General features: G+C 41.0%; 1 protein-coding gene across 1 annotated transcript in view; it reads right to left on the reverse strand.

Annotated features, from left to right (window-relative positions):
- Nucleotides 1-298: 298 nt before the first annotated feature.
- The window catches only part of GIMD1 (GIMAP family P-loop NTPase domain containing 1), a gene marked incomplete at both ends in the record, with an annotated part of 35,644 nt that continues 12,017 nt past the window's right edge, over nucleotides 299-23,925 (reverse strand). The window contains one exon of the mRNA XM_082243828.1: nucleotides 299-565. Within this exon, the coding sequence (XP_082099954.1) occupies nucleotides 299-565 (267 nt within the window). The remainder of the gene's footprint in view (nucleotides 566-23,925) is intronic.

Raw genomic sequence — 23,925 nt, forward strand, 5'->3', positions numbered from 1 at the left:
CAGGAAGTATGTTTACATCCCCAGGTTAGTCATTGTCACAACTGGATAGTGGTATTCCATTCAATACTGATATGTCCATCCCTGTTACCTTAATGCCCCATACACACCTGCAGATTATCTGCAGACTTTTGTCTGCAGACTTACCTTTTTTATGTAGTGCAAGGGCCTGCCGGATTGCATACAAATTGAAAATGTTTAGGTTTGACCTCATATTATATGGTTTTGGTAAGTCTGCAGACAAAAGTCTGCAGATAATCTGCACGTGTGTATGGGGCATAAGGAATGTATCATGAGCTGGTCAATGCTTGGTAAACTGCACAGTCTGGTAGCTGTTTTGCCTCACGAAATGTAAGATTTGATTGGCAAATACTGCTTGCTCCTCATGCAGAGTTTTGTCGGTGGGGTCTCTAAAAAAATATCGGCCGTGTACATTCTCCAGAAGAGTTGACAGCGTTGGAGGAGCAGACTGGAGGAATTCGTCTTCTGTCATTCTAACCTCTTGTAAAATATCTCCATGAGTTAAAACCACCGCCGTGAAATGTTTCCATTCCGGGCCCAGAAGATTCTGCACAAAATGAATATATTACAAACATAGTTACATGTATGTAACTCTCATGTATCATGCATGTTTCGTTCATGTCACCATATGATATATATTAAATCTTTTTATGCTAAGTTATTGTACCAATGTATCATGCCTACCGACTCCACACACCTCACACAAAGTCCCATTTCCCCCCCCCCCCTTCCCGTTTTACCATACTAGAAATACTGGGTGATCGGCTTCTTTAAGAGTAATAATGATATTCTCAATATGTTATGAATATACCCATGTTTACCTATTATTATACCCAATATGCCGAATCCATTATTCCCTTTCAGCCACCCATTTCTATTCCCCTCCCCTCCAATATACTTGATTAGGGATGGAGGCATCGAGCCCAAGATGGATTTTGCCTCATTTAAAGTCCCAACTGTCTTGTTGATATGTTTGTTTTTGTTGTCTTTTGTCTTTTGTTTTGCATTTGATAGTTACATCGTAGTTTAGGTTGAATAAAGACAATAGTCCATCCAGTTCAACCTGTGTAGGTGTGTGTGGACGCAATCACCTCTGATACCTCTGAATGTTATGATCCATTGGATGTACGTCCAAGAGTCTTTTAAAAATAGCCATACTCCCCGCAGTTACTACCATTTGTGGTAGAGAATTCAACAATCTTGTAGCCCTAAAGCCCCGTACACACGTACCGATCGTCGGCATACAAACGTTCGTCTTTTCTCCCCGGGATGTCGGTGTCTGTTGAAAAGTGCAAAGACTGCCCAAGAATTTTGTCCGCCGACTACAGCCGACTGCAGAAGTGATGTCATGTAATGGTTAACTTTCCCTGTGTTTTTTCTTTTCTGAGCATGCCCAGTCTTGCAAATCTGCGGTCTGTCGGCAGAATTCTGTACTGACTGGCGAACAATCGTCCGCTCTGGTGTCGGCATACAAAAATTTTCATGTTTGCAAGAAAGACTCTTGTCCGCAGAATGTGCGCAGACAGCTGTCGGAGGCACCATACTAACAAGCGTACAATCAGCAGATCTTTCGTCCGCCGACGTTTGTATGACGACGATCGATATATATAAAAAACAATGAGCACTCAATGAAATTAAAGCCTTGCTTTAAGGGATTCTTACCTCTTACCTGAAAATGTTTAATTTAGAACTCCAGCCAAACAGCTAATTACACATTTTTATACATGTGCGAGTTAACACACAAGAGCATTTCAAATTCTGTACAACCATACTCATTAGGTTGCTGACTACACTTTTTGCTGCAGTTAAGCTATTCAGGGTGGTCTTCAACCCAGCCCCAGCCTCCTGACTGCACTTGGAAGAAGAAGCAGCATGTAATGAAGTCATAACCCTGTTATCTCCTCCTGTAAGAAAGCTTCCAGTGTTAGACTAATAGCAGTGCAGAAGAGTTTTTCATAGTTCACGCTGCTTCCCCTTCTTCCCAGGGTGCAGCTAAATATTGAAAACTAATATAATGATGGATATGAGTACTTATAAGCTGTATTTAAAAATGCATATAAAAGAGGATTAAAGCGGAGTTCCAGCCTGGGAGGAAAAAAAATTAAAGTCAGCAGCTACAAATTCTGTAGCTGCTAACTTTTAATTTAAGGACACTTACCTGTCCAGGGAGCCCATGATGTCGGCACCCGAAGCCAACCCGTTCAAAGGCTCAGGGTGCAGGCGCCGACATCCTTACTAAGGGAAATAAGAAGTTTTCTTACTGTGCATGAGCGAGTTACCCTGCGCTTTCAGATTGGACCCACTGTCTTCTGGGACCTGTGTGTGTCTCCCAGAAGGCAGAGGGGGGGGGAAGGAGGAGGGGCCACAAATGACATAGGTCGGTGTGGCGCCCTTGCACAGGAGTGGCAGCGGGTACCTGTTTTTTACAGACATCCGTCCCCCCCCCCCCCTGGAAAAGTGCCAAATGTGGCTCCAGAGGGGGGAGAAGGCAGTAAAGCGGAGTTTCCCCATTTGGGTGGAACGCCACTTTAAATGGCATTTATTTATTTATTTTTTTAATATAAACATCTGGAGTTAAGCTTAACCACTTAAGCCCCGGAAGATTTTACCCCCATTCCGACCAGGGGGTATTTTGCGATTCGGCGCTGCGTGACTTTAATGGACAATTGCGCGGTCGTGCGACGCTGTACCTAAACTAATTTGGCGTCCTTTTTTTCCCACAAACAGAGCTTTCTTTTGGTGGTATTTGATCACCTGTGCGATTTTTTGATCACGCGCTATAAACAAAAAAAGAGCGTCAATTTTGCAAAAATAGCAATATTTTTCACATTTTTTTATATGAAATTCCCCCCAAAAAAATGTAAAAATCAAAATTTTTTAACATTTTCGGCCAATTTGTTTTATGCTACCTATGTTTGGTAAAAAAAATCGCAAAAAGCGTATTTTGATTGGTTTGCGCAAAAGTTATCGCGTTTACTAGCAAAGGGAAAGATTTTTGTCATTTTTGTTGTTTTTTTTTTTAACGCGTAATGGCGGCGATCTGCGATTTTTTTTTGCGGTACTGCGACATTGCAGCGGACAGATCGGACCCTTGACTGACATTTTTGACACTTTTGGGGTTACCAGTGACATTTCTACAGTAATCAGTGCTATATATATATGCACTGTTACTGTAAAAATACACTGGTAGTGAAGGGGTTAACTTTATTTGGGAGGGAGGGGCTGTGTGTGTCCCTAGGGGCGTGCTTTCTACTGTGATTGGCTGTGGCTTGAGCTGTAAGGACACTGATCAACGGATCTACATAGTAGATCCATGTGATCAGTGTCTTTACAGCGAGGAGAATGACAGGCGGCTTGTTTACACAAGCTGCCTGACATTCTCCCCCGCCGATCGCCGAGTGGCCGGCGGACATCGGGTCCGCTGGTCACACGCACGGGGGGGTCCGTGACCACGCGGGAGCGCACCTCCGGGGGCGCTCGCTCCCTAGACCCTCACAAGCAAGTGACGTAGCCCTACGTTAGTTTGCCTGTGAGGGGCTGACCGCCGACGTAGATAGTCGTGCGGCGGTCGGCAAGTGGTTAACTAAAGTATAACTAAAGTTAAAACTTTTTTTTTTTTTTTTGTTTTGGATCGAGTGCGGAGGGATCAGAACTCCTGTCAGTCTTTATTGCTGTCTACCCCCATTAGGGGAGATTCAACTTCTCTATTTGTCCCCAGAAAATTAATAGAGGGAAATCTTCGAATGGGGACACTAGTTCTGGAGACCTGGGGGTCCCCAAGAAATTCCCTTTATTGGAGGGATTTCCTCTTACTTCCTTGGCAAAAAAAAAATATGACAGTGATTATAACCCTCCCTTCTATCTTTTTATTCTCTCTATCCAAAATGAAACCAAAAAAAAAGTTTTGCCTATAGTTCTACTTTAAACAACTGTAACTATCCAGTGTCTTTGAAAATGTAATGCTTGTATTGTCTTCTAATAGCTGAATGCTTTGAAAGTTTGCAACAGATCCTAGTGGTGCTTTGTTTTGGTTTTACTCATTATTATAACTATTATATACTCAGTATTAAAATTATCATAACTACATAATCACCCTAAAAGACACGCTGATAAGCGAATTGACTCCTGTCCAAATTGGCTCTAGTATGTGTATGTATGATTTAGGGACTTTAGATTGTAAGAGAGCAGGGACTGATGTGATTGTATAATAAATATGTAAAGTGCTGATTAAATTCACGGCACTATAAACAGTACATTTTTAGTTAACAACATAGACTTTAAATAGACATGTGCATGCAAAATGGTTTATCATGCAAAACAATTTTCGATTTTGGATAAACATAAGATTATTTTTTGTTGTATTTTTATTGATTTATGAGTGTACTGTAAATCATTGTATTCCATAATGGTTTAAACAAATGAACAGCATTACTTAAACAGGTCACAGTACAGCACTTATCAGACAACAAAGGGACTTCCAGCGCTAACTGTGATATCTCTCACTCTCAGGAATGAATAAAGTCAAATTACCATGTGGTGCTGCTGCTAATTAATGCTGATTCAGCATAAGTCAGTGAATGGGGGGGGAGGGGCAGCAGTGCTATCCCATGGTACATAGTCTACAATGTAACTCAGGCAGGCTTGATGGAAAACCTTGAAAAGTTTATTTATAAAAAATATATATAGTGATGAATAAAACATAATAGAATGTGTTCCAAACCAGATCTGTGGCGTTGCTGGGGGTCACAGGATGACCGAGCCGCTGGGTGAGCCGGAACTGTGTAAATGATGACAACAGGGAACCAGGCAGGAGGGAGAATGATCTTATGTGCCAAAAGCAGACCGGACCAGCCGGTAAGGTGGCGTGGCTTCCTCCCACCTGATAGTGTGGCTGCTCGCACCGAAGCAGTGTAGACGTGCCGCGGAGCCGCCAACCAGAGGTATCCACAGCGGAGGCCGCTACTCGGAAGCGACGACATGTTTCGCACTGCTGTGCTTTGTCAAAGTCATGGGGGGAACAGCAACCTGAACATTTAAGGTGGAGGAGGGGGCGGGCACCCAGTTTCTCAATATCATCATTAACCCCTCAACATCCACTCTTATGAGAATTAATAAAAGGAACATAGATAAAAGCAATTGCTACTGCATAAACAGTTGGTAATGATAGTGGAGATATGCATTCAGTACTGGTACAAACATAAAACTGCAAATATGAGAAGGAATAATGAAAAACGCATAATAAAAACGCATAAATAAATAAATAAATGCAAATACAAATAGAAATGACCGGATGCAAGGATAATCCTGTGACCCCCCAGCAACGCCACAGATCTGGTTTGGAACACATTCTATTATGTTTTAATCATCACTATATATATATATATTTTTTATAAATAAACTTTTCATGGTTTTCCATCAAGCCCATCAATTTTTAGCGCAGCTTAATATATATATATATATATATATTCCCATCAAGCCTGCCTGAGTTACATTGTAGACTATGTACCGTGGGATAGCGCTGCTGCCCCTCCCCCCTCAGCACTTATCAGATGCTTCTGCTTTTGTTATGTCAAACGTTTATGGTTACTAACGCTGAGTAGTTGCACACTGGCATCTTCTGCTGATAGGCCCTGTTCACATCTGAGCGTTTTTCAGCTCATAAAACGCTCATCTCTGAAGTCTCAAAACACCTAACAAGCAAAATCCCATTAATTTCAATGGCCCCTGTTCACATATGTGTTTTGTCGCCTGAAGCAAAACGCCTGAAGCTCAGAAAAGTACTTAAGCTTCTTTTCTGGCAGATTACAAGCGTTTTTGTTAGATGTCAATGCCTGCCTCCAAACACCTGCAAAAAACGCCTGAAAATGATACGCTCAGGTGTGAATGGAGCCTTACAGATATTAATGTATAAAAAGCGTTGTTTAGCAGTTTCAGTTTCAGATGCAATGATTCTTTGAAGTATAAGTAAATCCAATTACTAAAATCACACTTTAGCTTGTTACCGTTTTAGTTTTAAAAGTCATTTTTAAAATGTTAAATCTTTTACTTTCATTAAAATAAAAAATGTTATTCAGTTAGGGATTACAGGTGATTTGAAGCCCGATAGAACCCTACGATTTTGTACTTATTATGCTGTCAGGCTTTGTGAACTGCTGGACTGTAAATACAATGGCTCTTCGGTGTGGTGATGACACATGCAGCTTTTACATTTCAAAATACATACCTCAGTAAAAATCATTTTGAAAAAGTACTGTAGTTTTTACTGGAAGAAAAAGAGTATCTTTCCAATGTGAGTGAAATTCCCCCTTTCAGGTTTCTTTCACAAGGGGCGGACTCTGCCAGCGGTTCTCTTGCTCAGCGGGGGATCTGTCCACTGATCCCCCGCTGAGCAGGCGGATGACAGGTCTGTATCCGCTCCACTTATGCAGAGCAGATACGGACACAGCCCGCTCTCCTCTATGGGCAGTCTGATGTAAACAGTCCAGCTGTACGTTTACACCGGAATCCCTCCGATCCGATTCACCCAGATGGAGAGAAACAGATCCTTCTTCCGCTTGTTCTTGGCGGATCGGAAGGGATTAGAGGTAGGTGGCTGTGAATGGACACATGTCCGTTTACACCTGCCACCAAATAGAGGAGAAAAGGGTTCCGATCCGGTGTGCCTGCAAAAAGGGACAGGTGGACCCAATCAAAACGTTCATGTGAAAGTGGCCTGACAGCTGTCATGGAAACAAGAATCCCTGATGGGAGTTTTCCTCTCTATTCCTGTTTTCTGTAGTTGCTTTCCCTTTATTTTTACCTGGTAATCTGGCTAGTCACTTTTCCCGTCCTAAGACAACTGTGTTTTTTTTTAAAAAAAGCAAAATAACTCATTGCACACGCCATTTACCCTCGTTGAAGATCTAAAGCTGGCCATACATGGATTTTCATTCCCTGCTGAACTGGCCGAATTTCAATCCATGTATGGGCTAGCTGGTTATACAGAAGTCTATCTATCAATAGATCAGTGCCGCTGGCTATAACCAGTAACACTAATCATTGCATTCTGACAGTGGGGAAGACTCTTCACTGTCAGAATACAATACAACAGCAGGAAGGATTCCCTCATCCATCTTAAATGTGTGGACAGGAGAATTGGAAAAAAATGCAGGTTGAATTAAAAATAAAAAAAGAATAGTGTGTGGCCAGCCTAGGTTTAGATTTTTGGCATCCAGTAAATTTAAGAGTGTGTCAGATACCTGATGCCCGACTGTGCACTATGGTTCATTTTGCTGTCCCCTACATCACTGTGGGGCACATTTGGGTATGACATGTAACACTCCCAGAACGGCCAAATTCCAAACATTCTTCTGCTTAGGTAATACTTCATATTTAGTCTTTAGGCACCACTATATTATTAACACCGTAGAGGATTATACAAGAATATGAGGAATGTCTGCATAACTAATATAAAATGTATATGCTTGTTGCTTTTCTGTCTCAGCTGGGTGGTGCACTGTCTCACCCCATCTTTTAAAGTGGTACTAAAGGCAAAATCAAAAATAACATATATGATGTGGTCTGCCACTAGCATTAAGGCAGTTTTTTCGGAGTCCCACCTGTAACTCCTCCTGTAACTGTTTTACCTGTTGGTCCTCCTGTTAGTTTTTAACTTCAGTTTACAGATCAAGCTGTCTAACAAAAGTGGCAGTTGGAGAGTTGAGACAAACCATTTAACATTGACAGGGGTGTTTAAAAGGGAAAAAAAAGCTTTTTCTGGAACTTTAGTAAGAAAATGAAGTCCTGCTGAGTTACTTTAGGCTGGCCCATTTTGCAGTTAAAGCTATGTTAACCACTTGCCGACTGCCTAACGCCGATCTACGTCGGCAGTCAGCCCCTCACAGGCAAAGTGACGTAGGGCTACGTCACTAGCTTGTGAGGGTCTAGGGAGCGAGCGCGCGCCCCCGGACCCCCCCGCGCGTGTGACCGGCGGACCCGATGTCCGCCGGTCACTCGGCGATCGGCGGGGGAGAGGGAGAATGTCAGGCAGCTTGTGTAAACAAGCTGCCTGTCATTCTCCTTGCTGTTAGGATACTGATCACTCGGATCTAGTATGTAGATCCGTTGATCAGTGTCCCTACAGCTCAAGCCCCAGCCAATCACAGTAGAAAGCACGCCCCTAGGGATACACACAGCCCCTCCCTCCCAAATAAAGTTAACCCCTTCACTACCAGTGTATTTTTACAGTAACAGTGCATATATATAGCACTGATTACTGTAGAAATGTCACTGGTACCCCAAAAGTGTCAAAAATGTCAGTCAAGGGTCCGATCTGTCCGCCCCAATGTCGCAGTACCGCAAAAAAAATCGCAGATCGCCGCCATTACACGTTAAAAAAAAAAACAACAAAAATGACAAAAATCCTTCCCTTTGTTAGTAAACGCGATAACTTTTGCGCAAACCAATCAAAATACGCTTTTTGCAATTTTTTTTACTAAACCTAGGTAGCATAAAACAAATTGGCCGAAAAGTAAAAAAATTTTGATTTTTAAATTTTTTTTTTTGGGGAATTTCATATAAAAAAATGTGAAAAATATTGCTATTTTTGCAAAATTGACGCTCTTTTTTTGTTTATAGTGCGTGATCAAAAAATCGCACAGGTGATCAAATACCACCAAAAAAAGCTCTGTTTGTGGGAAAAAAAGGACGCCAAATTCGTTTAGGTACAGCGTCGCACGACCGCGCAATTGTCCGTTAAATTCACGCAGTGCCGAATCGCAAAATACCCCCTGGTCGGAATGGGGGTAAAATCTTCCGGGGCTTAAGTGGTTAAACATTAAAAATAGGTGCCTATACTGTTTAAAATCCAGTAATACACGGTCTTATATATATACATCCTGCTCTGCACATGCTCAGTTGCTCTCAGTTTTAGACACTGCCATATGCTGACAGCCTTAAAGCAGAATTAAACCCTCCTATCCTTTACAGCAAAGAAGTTGCTTCTGTTTGACCTGCAGCTGCCATGGTGCTGCACATGTGATCAGTTCTGACACCAGACATTTGATGGCCTGACAGTTTAGTTGAGGACACAAACAAATGTGACAGTTAAGAACTATTTTTTTAAACCGTTAAATCAATGGGTTTAGTTCCGCTTTATGATTTACTGCTGTTCAGGGGCTCTGGGCTTCAGTAAAATGACAGCCTTCAGCAAGAAGAAACAGGAGCAATGCTGGAGGCAATTTACAGCACACACTAGTTTTGGTAGCATAATTATTAATGTGGAATGTATGTTCCTTGATAAAGAACATTATTTTTTATTAAGTTGTTATGGGTAAAGTTCCACTATAAATACAGGAAAATACACCATGCTCAGTATTAAATTGTGATCAGTAATCAAATTGGTCAAAATAATGCATCACAGTTCATTCAATGGACTGTGATGCACTATTTTGACCACTTTGACTATTTTTCACAATTTTAATACTGAGCGTAGTGTACTTTTTTGTCTTTATCCATCTATATTAGCCTACATTCACACTACAGCTAGTACTATTCACCTAATATCTTGACACAATTTGTTTTTTCTTTGGTGCAAAGTTTATTGTTTCAGTTTGTAACTGCTTAAAACCACTTGTTGACCGCAATACATATATATACATTGCAGTTTGCAAGTGGTTTACCGGGAATACGGTCGAAGATATCAGACATAACCCTAGTACTGCTTTTTGCAGCCAGCCACCAATTTTCTCATGCAACCGTTCCAAGCAGCTCATGAGCCACTGGAACGGTTTCCGAAGCAGAAGAAGGGGACTCCCCGCCCCCCCCCCCCCCTTCCTCCTGACAGTGTTTCTCAAGCTTACTGCTTTGCCCGAGAAACGATCCAAAGGTGCGGGTGCTGCTCCCACAGGTTATCAAAGAGTACATACTCTTTGATCTTCTCTATGGTCTTGGAAGACCTAAGCAACGTCGTGAGGTCCAGGCTGGAAGTAAATAATTTTTTTTTAAAGCAAAACATCAATTTTTTTTTTTGATCTCTTGTTTATAAAGGTAAAGAGATTTGGGGTCTTTTTGACCCAAAATCTCTCCAAAAAGAGGACCTGTCATCCTTATCTCTATTACAAGGGATGTTTACATTCCTTGTAATGGGAATAAAAGTGATATAAAAAATAAAAAAATAAAGTAACAGTGTAAAAATAAAAACTGAAATAAATAAGAAATAAAAAATTAAAGCGCCTCCATCCCTCCGTGCTGGCGTGCAGAAGTGAATGCATATGTAAGTCGAGCACAATTCGCACCACACATAAGGAATCACTGTTAAAGTTAGAGCGAGACCAATAATTCTAGTACTAGACCTCCTCTGTAACTCTAAACATGTAACCTGTAATTTATTGTTAAAGCATCCCCTATGAAGATTTTTAGGTAACATAGTTTGTCGCCATAACACGAGTGTGTGCAATTTTAAAGCGCGACATGTTAGGCATCTATTTACTTGGCATATATCATATTTCACATTATACAAAAAAATTGGGGTAAATATTGTGTTTTTTTTTTTAATTCATTAAAGTGTATTTTTTCCCAAAAAATAGCATTTGCAAAACCGCTGCACAAATACAGTGTGACCTAAAAAATTGCAACGATTGCCATTTTATTCCCTAGGGTCTCTGCTAAAAAATTTTATAATGCTTGGGGATTATAAGTAATCTTCTAGCAAAAAATACTGATTTAAACGCAAACAAAAAGTGCCAGAATTAGGCTTTATAGTGCAGCTGGAATTAAAGCGGAATTCCGGGCACAAAAACATTTTTTCAATGAACATACCCCCGGGACAGTCAGGGCTAGTACATTCCACAATGGCTAGCCTCTGATCTGTCCCGGTTCGCACTTACCTGCAAGAAGAAATACTCACTTATAAAATTTCTTCCACAGCGTTGCCATCTCTGTTGTGGACAGCTGAAGCCAGCGCGATCCTCTTCTACGTCCTCTTCCGCGTCTTCTTCTCCCAGAATGCGCCTTCACCGGCCCCTCTCGTCACTTCCGGCGCGGCGCCGCATTCCTACACAGCTTCTGGGCATGCCCAGAAGCTGTTTAGCAGGGAATGCGGCGTCGCAGCGGAAGTGACGAGCGGGGCCGGTGCCGTCGCATTGATTCCTGGGAGCGATGACGTTCAGCTCCCAGGAATCATTGCAAACCGGAAGAGACGGCGCGGGCCGAGGCCACAGAGGGAGGAAGTGACAAAAGGTGAGTATTTCTTTCTACAATTACAAGGTAAGTAAAAAAAAAAAAAAAAAATAATCCTAACTATCCAATTCCTTTTCAGGTGAAGCAAAGCATGCGGATGGGCACAAAATCGATTAGGTCGATTTTGTGCCCGGAACTCCGCTTTAAGCTTTAATTTGTTAGTCACTTATGCAAAGTCCCTCAGATGCTAGGTTCACACTGAATGTGGGTTGTTTAGCTGAACTCGCACAATTTCAAACCGGCATTTCAGTCTGACTTCGGGGGCAATTTGGGAGAAATCTGTGCGGATTCATGCACAGATGTCTATTAACCACTTGCCGACTGCCTAACGATGATTTACGTCGGCAGTCAGCCCCTCACAGGCAAAGCGACGTAGGTCTATGTCGCTAGCCTGTGAGGGTCTGGGGAGAGAGCGCGCCGCTGGAGGCGCGCTCCCGCTCCCGCTTGCTCACAGCCTCTCATTCTTCCCTGTGTAACAGCACAGATCATACGGTCCTGCTATGTAGGACCGTTGATCTGTGCTGTTACACACACAGCCACATCCACAGTAAGAATCACGCCCCTAGGGACACACTTAACCCCTCCCTCTCAAATAAAGTTAACCCCTTCCCTGCCAGTGTCATTTTTACAGTAACAGTGCATATGTATAGCACTGATTACTGTAGTAATGTCACTGGTAACCCCAAAAGTGTCAAAAATGTCAGTCAAGGGTCCGATCTGTCCGCCGGAATGTCAAAGTCCCGCAAAAAAAATCGCAGATCGCCGCCATTACTCGTTAAAAAAAAAAACAATAAAAATTACAAAAATCTTTCCCTTAGTTAGTAAACGCAATAACTTTTGCGCAAACCAATCAAAATACGCTTTTCGCGATTTTTTTTTACCAAACATATGTAGCATAAAACAAATTGGCCTAAAATGTTAAAAAATTTAGATTTTTACATTTTTTTGGGGGAATTTCATATAAAAAAAACATGTGAAAAACATGTTATTTTTGCAAAATTGTCGCTCTTTTTTTGTTTATAGCGCATGATCAAAAAATCGCACAGGTGATCAAATACCACCAAAAGAAAGCTCTGTTTGTGGGAAAAAAAGGACGTCAATTTAATTTGGATACAGCGTCGCACGGCCGCGCAATTGTCCGTTAAACTCACACAGTGCCGAATCGCAAAATAGGCCCTGGTCAGGAAGGGGGTAAAATCTTCCGGGGCTTAAGTGGTTAAAATTGCCCCTGAAGTTTCCAAAAGTAGTACAGGAACTACTTTTGGGAATCGGTGTGGCACTGCAAAGTCAGCATTGCACCAATTTGGATGGTGCCGTTGCAGGCAATAGGCGGTAATTTGACATGCGATTTGACATGTCAAACGACATGTCAAATCTCCCAGATGTGAACGGGGGCTAAATCTACTAGTCCATCTAACACTATCCTATCTTGTTGCTCCCCAAGAGTATCCCCATTGCATTGTAACAGAAATATATTTTTCCTTTTGGGATAAAGGATTTCACTATACAGTGGGTACGGAAAGTATTCAGACCCCCTTAAATCTTTCACTCTTTGTTATATTGCAGCCATTTGCTAAAATCATTTAGGTTCATTCTTCTTCCTCATGAATGTACACATAGCACCCCATACTGACAGAAAAACACAGAATTGTTGACATTGTTGCAGATTTATTAAAAAAGAAAAACTGAAATATCACATGGTCCTAAGTATTCAGACCCTTTGCTGTGACACTCATATATTTAACTGCTTTCCATTTCTTCCGATCATCCTTGAGATGGTTCTACACCTTCATTTGAGTCCAGCTGTGTTTGATTATACTGATGGACTTGATTAGGAAAGCCACACACCTTTCTATATAAGACCTTCCAGATCACAATGCATGTCAGAGCAAATGAGAATCATGAGGTCACAGGAACTGCCTGAAGAGCTCAGAGACAGAATTGTGGCAAGGCACAGATCTGGCCCAGGTTACAAAAAGATTTCTGCTGCACTTAAGGTTCCTAAGAGCACAGTGGCCTCCATAATCCTCAAATGGAAGACGTTTGGGACGACCAGAACCCTTCCCAGAGCTGGCCATCCGGCCAAACTGAGCTATCGGGGGAGAAGAGCCTTGGTGAGAGAGGTAAAGAAGAACCCAAAGATCACTGTGGCTGAGCTCCAGAGATGCAGTCAGGAGATGGGAGAAAGTTGTAGAAAGTCAACCATCACTGCAGCCCTCCACCAGTCGGGGCTTTATGGCAGAGTGGCCCGACGGAAGCCTCTCCTTAGTGTAAGACACATGAAAGCCCGCATGGAGTTTGCTAAAAAACACCTGAAGGACTCCAAGATGGTGAGAAATAAGATTCTCTGGTCTGATGAGACCAAAATAGAACTTTTTGGCCTTAATTCCAAGCGGTATGTGTGGAGAAAACCAGGCACTGCTCATCACCTGTCCAATACAGTCCCAACAGTGAAGCATGGTGGTGGCAGCATCATGCTGTGGGGGTGTTTTTCAGCTGCAGGGACAGGATGACTGGTTGCAATCGAGGGAAAGATGAATGCGGCCAAGTACAGGGATATCCTGGACAAAAACCTTCTCCAGAGTGCTCTGGACCTCAGACTGAGCCGAAGGTTTACCTTCCAACAAGACAATGACCCTGAGCACACAGCTAAAATAACGAAGGAGTGGCTTCACAACAACTCCGTGACTGTTCTTGAATGGCCCAGCCAGAGCCCTGACTTAAACCCAATTGAGCATCTCTGGAGAGACCTAAAAATGGCTATTCACCAACGTTTACCATCCAACCTGACAGAACTGGAGAGGATCTGCAAGGAGGAATGGCAGAGGATCCCCAAATCCAGGTGTGAAAGACTTGTTGCATCTTTCCCAAAAAGACTCCTGGCTGTATTAGATCAAAAGGGGGCTTCTACTAAATACTGAGCAAAGGGTCTGAATACTTAGGACCATGTGATATTTCAGTTTTTCTTTTTTTATAAATCTGCAACAATGTCAACAATTCTGTGTTTTTCTGTCAGTATGGGGTGCTATGTGTACATTCATGAGGAAGAAGAATGAACCTAAATGATTTTAGCAAATGGCTGCAATATAACAAAGAGTGAAAAATTTAAGGGGGTCTGAATACTTTCCGTACCCACTGTATGAATAAACAGGGCTTTTTTCAGCTGGAACTTGGTGGAACTCAGTTCCACCACCTATGGCTCAGGCCCTCTGCTCCCTGCTTACCACTATCACTTGTAAACACAGAAGTCCAACTTCTGTGATTGACAAGAAATAGCTTGTCTCCCAGTGGCTCCCACTGAGTGCAGGATGGGGACAAGGGAGATGCGGGTGCCTAGCGTGCATTGCAGATGCTGACACCCCCACTAGATGATCTCACTGAAATGAGAGAGGCAGAGCCACCTACAGTGTGCGGGGAGGTACTAGAGCCAGCTGAGTGCTTTAGCTTAATACAGCAACACAAGTTAAACATGTGGAAGACGGTGGAGCTTTTAAGGGGGAGAAGGGGCCGAGATGGGGCAGTGGAGGGGGTTTGCATGCAGAGATCAGAGCTAAAGAGGGGTGAAAGTGAGATGTGGATGGAGGATTCAGAGGTAAGCAGCTGTGGATGAAGGCTGAACCCTGCACTCTGTGTGTACTGCACCCCCTAACTCTGCACTCTACACGTAATGCATTTCTGGTATTTAATGCCCATTTAAGACCTTCCCACTGTTTGTGAAATTTGGCCACACCCACTATTTAATGCGGTTCGGAGGGTGTGTGGGGGGGGGGAAGACGGGTTTGGGGGGGGGGGGGTCGTGGTTACGTTCCTGCACCTATTTTCTGAAAAGAAAAGCCCTGTGAATAAACCATTGTAAGCTCCTCTGTCAGTGTTAAATGGTTTGTCACAACCATGTAACTGCCACTTTTGCTGCACAGCTTGGACTTGTAAAAAAAAAAAAAAAAAAAAGCTGAAAATAACAGTAGGACCAGTAGGTAAAAAAAAAGAAAAAAAAAAGAAAAAAAAAACCTAAAGGAGCTTAGAAAAGAAAAACAAAGAGTACTTTGTAAATGCCAGCGACAGACAGCATTATATATGTCATATTTGATTTTGCCTTTGGTATCAAAATGAATATGTAAAATGACAAAACATATACATTCACTTCTGCTAAACAAGCCAAAAAATAGTTTTGAGGTTATTACTATAATGTAAGCAGTGCAATATGGGTAACCTTAGTGTTCTCTAGAGCACACTAGACGGGTCTTATGCTTTTTCTCAAAGCGCTCTATACAATATTTAAAAATCATATTTCATTTGGGGGTGCACGTTGTGAAGCTTGCAAGTACTCATATGAAATAATACATAGAAGTTGACATAACAGGATGTGATCACGTGTCTCGACTACTTTTACCATGTGATTTAATGATTGTATCCAGAAAGATGAAAGCATGGCTCGCATTTCATGATCTTTAAAATGTTTTCATTTTTAAACAAATTGTGGAAATTATGAAAGCCAATACAGTCTGGTTCTGGCACAGAATTGTACAGACACTGCAATATGAACATATGTAAAACTAGAAAGTACACAAACTTTAGAAAAGTTATGATTTTTTTACTACATGAAACCTCATATTTTGGACATAAGTATAAAGACATCTTTGTAAATATCCCACGCTACGCGTTTGAAGTTTTCAAACAGATCATTTAAGCCCTTTATAACACCATTCATTTTGAATTAGTCTCTGCAAAAAGATTTTAGTTTTCAACATTGGGGAAAATAAAAGCATTTTAGCCAAAGTAGCATGTAGTCTACTGCTCTTGCCCTATACACATAAACAAATCTCCCGTGAAGACCAAAGATTCAAAGCTTTAGTATACTGGTTAATTTTTACCATTATCTATACATACGCAAGTTGAAGTTTTTGCATGTTGCCTAATTATATTACTATGTACTGGTCCCAGGAGAAGGCAAGACCATTCACGGGGCGCAGCGCGTCTTACAGTGGGCAGCTGGCTATGAAGCTACTATGGGTTCCCAAAGTTAAGATGCCCGACCCCTGGACCTGAAGACCAACAAAGAGCCGGGTAGTGGCAAGTAGGGATGATCGAACGGTTCGGGTCGACCATCGGTTCGACCCAAACATTGACTGTTCGAGGTTCGACCGAATTTAGAACTTTTTGCTGAAAAAGTTCGGAATTCGGCAACCAGAACCGACCAAAATGCAATGGGCCAGGAAATGGGCTTTAAAAGCCTGTGATTGGACCAGAACCATCAGTAAAAACCAATTGAGGGGGCAGGAGAATGCTAGGAATGTGATTGGAGTGACTAGGGGGTCCAGAGGCCAATCATTAGTGAATACGCCCCCCCAGTATATAAGATAGCCCCCGCCAAATTTCTACCATTTTAATACAGGGACATGGAAGAGAGTGGAAGCAGTTCTGTTACTTCTGCTTCAAAGTGTTATTTAGCAATTATTAGTGTGAGGAAAGGGATATCTAGTGTAGAGTACTATTTTCCACTTTAGTTAGCTTCAAAAATCAAGTTTCTGTAGGGAAGTGCCAGGGTGACCGTAGTGTAGTGTAGGGTGAACTGACACTGACTGCTATGGCAGGGTGACCAAACCCTTCCATTTCAGGGTGACCGCTATAAAGAAAAGATCGTTTTCTCTTATGTGACTTTCAGAGCAGCGATATGGCTTCTCTCCGGTCAGCCTGCTTTTTGCTGCAGGCGTTTATAGGGCTTTTTTGAGGACAAGTTTGGAGTCAGGCATGACATCTGAACTTGTGTATAGGGGTATATATACACACACATGTATGTATATATACACCTACACATATATAGATGTGAAAATAGCAGAACCCTATGCTTGCGCTAATGAAATAATTAACAGGCATATGGCTCCGCTCCTATCACACCTATATATGTGTATAATACATATAAGTGTGTGTGTATATATACCCCTATGCAGAAGTTCAGATGTTTTGCCTCCCTCCAAAGACCCCAAAAAAATGCCCAAGAAAAACACCTGCGCCAAAAAAAACGCCCAGGTGTTTTATTGCAGGCTTTTTTTTGGGCATTTTTATGGGGTCTTTGGAGTCAGGCAAAACATCTGAACTTGTGTATAGGGGTATATATATATATATATATATATATATATATACACACACATGTATGTATATATACACATACGCATATATAGGTGTTAAAGGAGCGGAGCCATATGCCTGTTAATTATTTCATTAGCGCAAGCATAGTGTTCTGCTATTTTCACACCTATATATGTGTAGGTGTATATATACATACATGTGTGTATATATATATATACCCCTATACACAAGTTCAGATGTTTTGCCTGACTCCAAAGATCCCCAAAAAATGCCCAAAAAAATGCCTGCGCCAAAAAGAACCGCCCAGGTGTGTTATTGCAGGCTTTTTTTTTTGGGCATTTTTTTGTGGTCTTTGGAGTCAGGCATGACATCTGAACTGTATAGGGGTATATATACACACACATGTATGTCTATATACACATATATATATAGGTGTGAAAATAGCAGAACACTATGCTTGCGCTAATAAAATAATTAACACCAATATGGCTCCGCTCCTTTCACACCTATATGTGTGTAGGTGTATATATACATACATGTGTGTCTATATATACCCCTATACACAAGTTCAGATGTTTTGCCTGACTCCAAAGACCCCAAAAAAATGCCCAAAAAAAAGCCTGCAATAACACACCTGGGCGTTTTTTTTTTGGCGCAGGCGTTTTTTTGGGCATTTTTTGTGGGTCTTTGGAGTCAGGCAAAACATCTGAACTTGTGTATAGGGGTATATATAGACACACATATAGGTGTGAAAGGAGCGGAGCCCATATTGGTGTTAATTATTTTATTAGCGCAAGTATAGTGTTCTGCTACTTTCACACCTATATATGTGTATATATAATGTATATATATACATAAGTGTGTGTATATATACCCCTACACAGAAGTTCTGATGTTATGCCTGCCTCCAATAACCCACAAAAAATGCCCAAAAAAAAGCTTGCTACAAAACCGGCAAGGTGTGAAAATAGCGGAGCCATATCCCTGTTCTATAAGTGACCTAATAGAAACAATGTTTTTTTTTTTTTCTGGTTCTGGACATGCTACAGAGCTGAAACTTCACATGTACACTTTTTAGACCCCCCAGACACTAAATCCAAAGTCAAAATAAAAAAATCTAATTTCTTTTTTCAATAATTTTTTCAATAATTGGCTCTCTATCAAAAATGAAAATTTTTAAGAACTTTTTTTGTGTGATTAATAGTCTCTGGGGCATGACCCAGAACCCTAGGCACTTTTTAGGGGCATTTATTGGGTTTTAGGGCTTCAAAATGGGTTTTTTTGATTACCGAAGTTCGGGTCCCATTGATTTCAATGGGGTTCTGAAATCCGGGCCGAACTTTCTGAAAGTTCTGGTTTTCTGGTCGAACCGAACTTTTGAAAAGTTCGATCATCCCTAGTGGCAAGGTCATTGCTGGATCCTTGGACACGTAAATGTCTGTGTTTTTTTTAAAATCAGCAGCCACAATATTTGAAGCTGCTAAGAATACATTTTTATTTACTGGATAAAGATCCTCTTTAAAGAAAACTTGTGCTTCTACTATGCAGGATTCCCCCTCCCCATTCTGCAAAAACCTACTTTTCCTTTGCTCCTGCACAGCTCTATTCAGCCATGGGGAGTGAAGAGAAATAAATGCATCAACGTACACTGATATCAATCACATGTAATTCCCTGCACAGAAGCACTTAAAGTGATTCTAAATGCATTTTTTTAAAGTAGCATAAAACAGTAATAGAAAGCGCGCTTGCAGGTAAATAAACAAGCAAAAAAGTAGTCAGACAAGCTATATAACAGTAAGGCCCCTTTCACACATGTGGTCCGTTTGTCCATTTTTCATCCATCCGTTGACGGATGAAAAATGGACATCAATGCATCTCTATGTAAAAACGGATGACAGCGGATGATCATCTGTTAACATCATTTTTTGGAACGGATGAATGCCCTATTTTTCATCCGTCAAAAAAACGTATCGGACGTAAAACGGATGTAAACGGACAAACGGTTTAAAAAAAACGGATGAAAAAACGTATAAAAGAGGATGAAAAACGGATGAAAAACTGATACATTTTGATGTGACTGAACTGATGAACTGAACAGACCTTATGAGTAAAGGTGACTCAATTAAAATGAAATATAACCCATAGAATATAGAGCAAACACATGGGCATATATAAGTTAAAAAATGTCCAGATTAGGTCTTCCAAAACACTGCAGTGACACTTTGCAGAAAGGGAGTGTTCAATGCACTTTGACAATCACTACGTAAGCCTTCCCCAACAAGCAAAGGACTCTTACCAGACAATGAGGACTCCACTACAGAGTCAAATCAGCATAAATATGACAATCCCATCAAGCAGAGATCCGGCTCATATTGTTTGGCTGGAGTTCAGCAGTATATCTCATGAATCCAATCAATGGTGACCATAATTGCATAATATTCCACATAAAATCAAAATGGAAGAACCCACATAGTGTAAAACTGTCTATAAGGTTTTATTGCACTTCAAAGTATGAATACTACTCACGTAATTAAAAACAATATGTGCTTTATATGCATAATAATCCCAAGATGCATGATAGAGGTTCCAAACAATTCTTGTGAAGCATTGTTTGGAACCTCTATCATGCATCTCGGGATGCATGATAGATAAGTAGATTGAACACTCCCTTTCTGCAAAGTGTCACTGCGGTGTTTTAGAAGACCTAATCTGGACCTTTTTTCACTTATATATGCACATGTGTTTGTTTTATACGTTATATTTCATTGTAATTTAGTCACCTTATACATTATCAAATTTTAGCGTGGCAATCTATACAATTTTTTTAAAATAACAAACATGGGATACTTACCTACTCTGTGCAACGGTTTTGCAGAATGCAGCTCCAATCCTCCCCTTCTGGGGTCCCCCTGCCGACACCCCTGGCTCCTGCCCCCTGACTGAATGCCCCCAGAGCAAGCAATTCATGCTTGCTTGCTTCTGAGCCAGCTTTGTGTGTCCATTGATACACAGAGCACGGCTTTGCCCCACCCCCATTCTCTCCACACTGGCTGTGATTGACAGCAGCAGGAGCCAATGGCTTCTCCTCCTGCCTCTCTGTCCAATGAGGAAAAAGAGAGCCGCTGCTCTAGTGTACAGTGCAGGTTCGGGATTGGGCCCAGGTAAGTATTTGGGGGGGAGCTGTATGCAGAAGTTTTTTTTACCTTAATGCATAGAATGCTTTAAGGTTAAAAACCTTGTAGCTTTAGAATAACTTTCACCTGAGAGAGGCAAGGCCAGCAATCTTAGCTTTGCAATGCTAACATTTACTTGCAGGAAACGAAAGATAACCTCATAGATCCGCTGCTTCTCCTGTATGGTCCAATCACAGGCTAGGGGAACATTGGTGAGCCAACTGTATTGCTAAACTGTAGTATACAAAAAATGAGGTCACAAACCTGACTGCAGAGTATTGTAGTGATATTGCGGTATGTATATATGTTTCAGCTGCATGCTCCTTGCCTGGAATTCATCTTTACCACTCCAGTCATGGGTGAGAATAAAAATGGGTTAAAGCTTAGCTGTACTGAAGTATGTAACCTGTAATGACGTATGCCCCAAGTTATGCAGGCAGTTTGATTCTATAAAAAATTTCTGAGCAGTGAATGCAAGAAAGGTCCTCTTCCTGTTTCTGAACTTCTGGTGCTGGACTGGTCCAAGCCATCTGTGCATCTGTATTAACAAGGCCCAGACAGGGAGCTGCCTCCCTCTTCTCTCCTCCTCCTGAGAAATGTTTTTTGATTGATTACATTGCAAGTAACAGGATCTGTCAATGGGGGCCGGGGGAGGGGGGGGGAATCATGCGATTGGTCTCTCTCTTATTCATAGATAATGTTACATGCAGTTTAAAGTGGAACTACTCTTCATCTGAGCACCACAAACCAAAAATGTTATTTCATTCACTTTTAATATTCAAAACTACAGTAACTCCCCCGTCCATCCATGTCTTCCTGCTTTAATTTGTTGAGAAATCACATTGAAAAACACCCCCTAGCATTTCTAGCTACGACCATCTTGAGTAAGGGCAGATAATTTATGTAGCAATTACTTCCTGGAATCCACCTGCTCTTAGCTCAGCCATGTAAGCAGAAGAGGGTGTGCTTAGCTGAGAAAGCACTCGTCCCCTACTGAAGACTCCTGGAATGTATGACATAATTTGCCTAGGCAAGAAACCAGTAAGTAACTGAAGAAATGTAAAAAAAAAAGTTTTAAACAAGTAAATATGATATACTTTCCTATCTATTACTAATGCTAGCAGCAAAAGGATTAAAAATAGTCAATGTTGACTGATAGAGTGAATTTTTGCTTTAATCAAAACAACTAAACAACTTATCACAATAGAGGAGGGGGCTACCTTCCTCTTGGGGGCTTGATAAAGCAACTTCTCAGAAGACTTACATTTATGAACCTTCGCAAAGTAAGGAAGAGGACCTGACAAGAAAAAAAAGCAGCGTCATCTAAGTGTTGCAATATAGGAGCTTTAATGACCGCAGTAACTCACAGAATTGTGGTGGGTAATGCTTGTCAAAGTGGATCAAAGTCCTTGCTGCAGGTACCTGGGATTCCTCCTCAAAGGGAAACCGTATGGGCCCTTGGCAGTGTAGGTGAACAGCAACACTTCCTGGAAGGCTGGTCTGGGGATCCTGGGTGGGCAGAGGTCGAGCTGGTGTAATGGAAAACAGTGGAGGTGGGCATGGCACTCATTTGGGGCATGCATGCTCCTTCTTCAGGCCATGAGGGAGCCATGTTTGTAGTTGGTATTTATGGGCAACCGAGTCACAAGCCGGGTTGCAGCCACAGCATGATGCATAAGGTGGCGCTCAGCACAAAGATGGAAGGAGGCCGGAAGAGGACTAGTTCTATCTATCTATATATATATATATATATATATATACACACACATATATATATATATATATATATATATATATATATATATATATATATATATACACACACATACACACACACACATATATATATATATATATACACACACATATATATATATATATATATATATATATATATATATATATACACACATATATATACACACACACATATATATATATATATATATATATATATATATGTATAATATATATATATATATATATATATGCACTGTATATTTTATAGCCCGACTTTAACCTGAAAGCAGAACAAAAAAAACAGGAAATTATAATGTCAAGTAAAACAAAGTAATCTAATCCAAAAGAGGTTTTTTCTGTTACATCATATATCTGAACCACCATTGCACAAATGAGAAAGAAAAATCTATGATTCATTCTTGCTAATTATGAACTATATTTTATTATCCAGAAGTCCGCAAATAGGCAGATAAAACCTCTCACACTCACAAGTCTTTATTTGGAAGACACGCTATTCCAAAAAGTGAATGTTCAACACAACACGCAGTTCTCTAGCAGAGAGACTCAAGGTTTTCTATCCCAGTGGAGGATACAGATGGCTCATTTTATTCTCTCAGTCCAACTGAAAAGCTGAGAGGATGATTCAGACAGTAAAAAAGCTCTTTTTAAGAAGTCATTCGACAGAGGTGTTGATCCATACATAGTGCTTCTCCATTTACTGTGTGTACCTACTAATGAGGTGTGCGTAAAAAAGTACAGTACCTAAACCAGTATATATTTTAGCTAAAACCTAAAATTGTTGAAAACGCTCACAAAACATGTTTGAAACTAGAGAAGAATTAAAACGGTATTAAACCCAAAAGCAAGCATTTAATGTATCGCAGCCTACCAATTTTGAAATGTGATGGACTGCATTTCATTTATTTTTATACTTTCTTTCTTCTGTTTTCATCTGGTGATCCAGCTAGTAAGTCTGATGTTTTTCAAAATAACAAGCTATCTTGCAGATGTATCACTTACAGAGATGAGACAAACCATTCAACGATGACAGGGGTGCTTACAATGGTCAGTTTTTTTTTTATGGAAAACCTTTATTCCAAAAGGAAAAAAAACTGTTGCTGTAACTGCTCACTAATGCTGGCTATACATGATACGAAAAATTGTTTGAACTCATTTTTGAAAAATAAACACTCGCTGTGAGAGCAAACAATAGTGCCATCATGTAATGACCGATAAATTGTTCAATGGACATAAATTAATCAATTTTCTGTTTGTTTTGTCACATCTATTAAAAAAGAATAGCGCGCAAATGCAAAAGAAATTACTACCAAATCTGAAGACAATCCATAAATAAAAATGGGGATTTGGTCCCACCATATGGCCATATCGTGCTCAAGCCTACTACTGCGTCAAAGTACCCCATTATCAGTGGGTCCTACACTATCCATGAAAAAGAGATGAATCCAGCCTTTCTAACCCTTGGAGATAATGCTCCTTGCTGGGGAAGATGTGCAAATGCACTACAGGGGACTCCTCCTATATCCACTTGATGGCTCCCCCAAAATTTTTTGCCTGTTTATTATGTATTCGGTCTGACCAGACCACCGAGGTTGAGCAACCCTCCCCACCCCCCACACACACCTGTACTCAATCAGTGTCCACCATCAAGTGGATATAGGAGGAGTCCCCT

The sequence above is a fragment of the Pelophylax lessonae genome (genome assembly GCF_965119305.1).
Source record: "Pelophylax lessonae genome assembly, chromosome: 1".
In the NCBI taxonomy this organism is placed as follows: domain Eukaryota; kingdom Metazoa; phylum Chordata; class Amphibia; order Anura; family Ranidae; genus Pelophylax; species Pelophylax lessonae.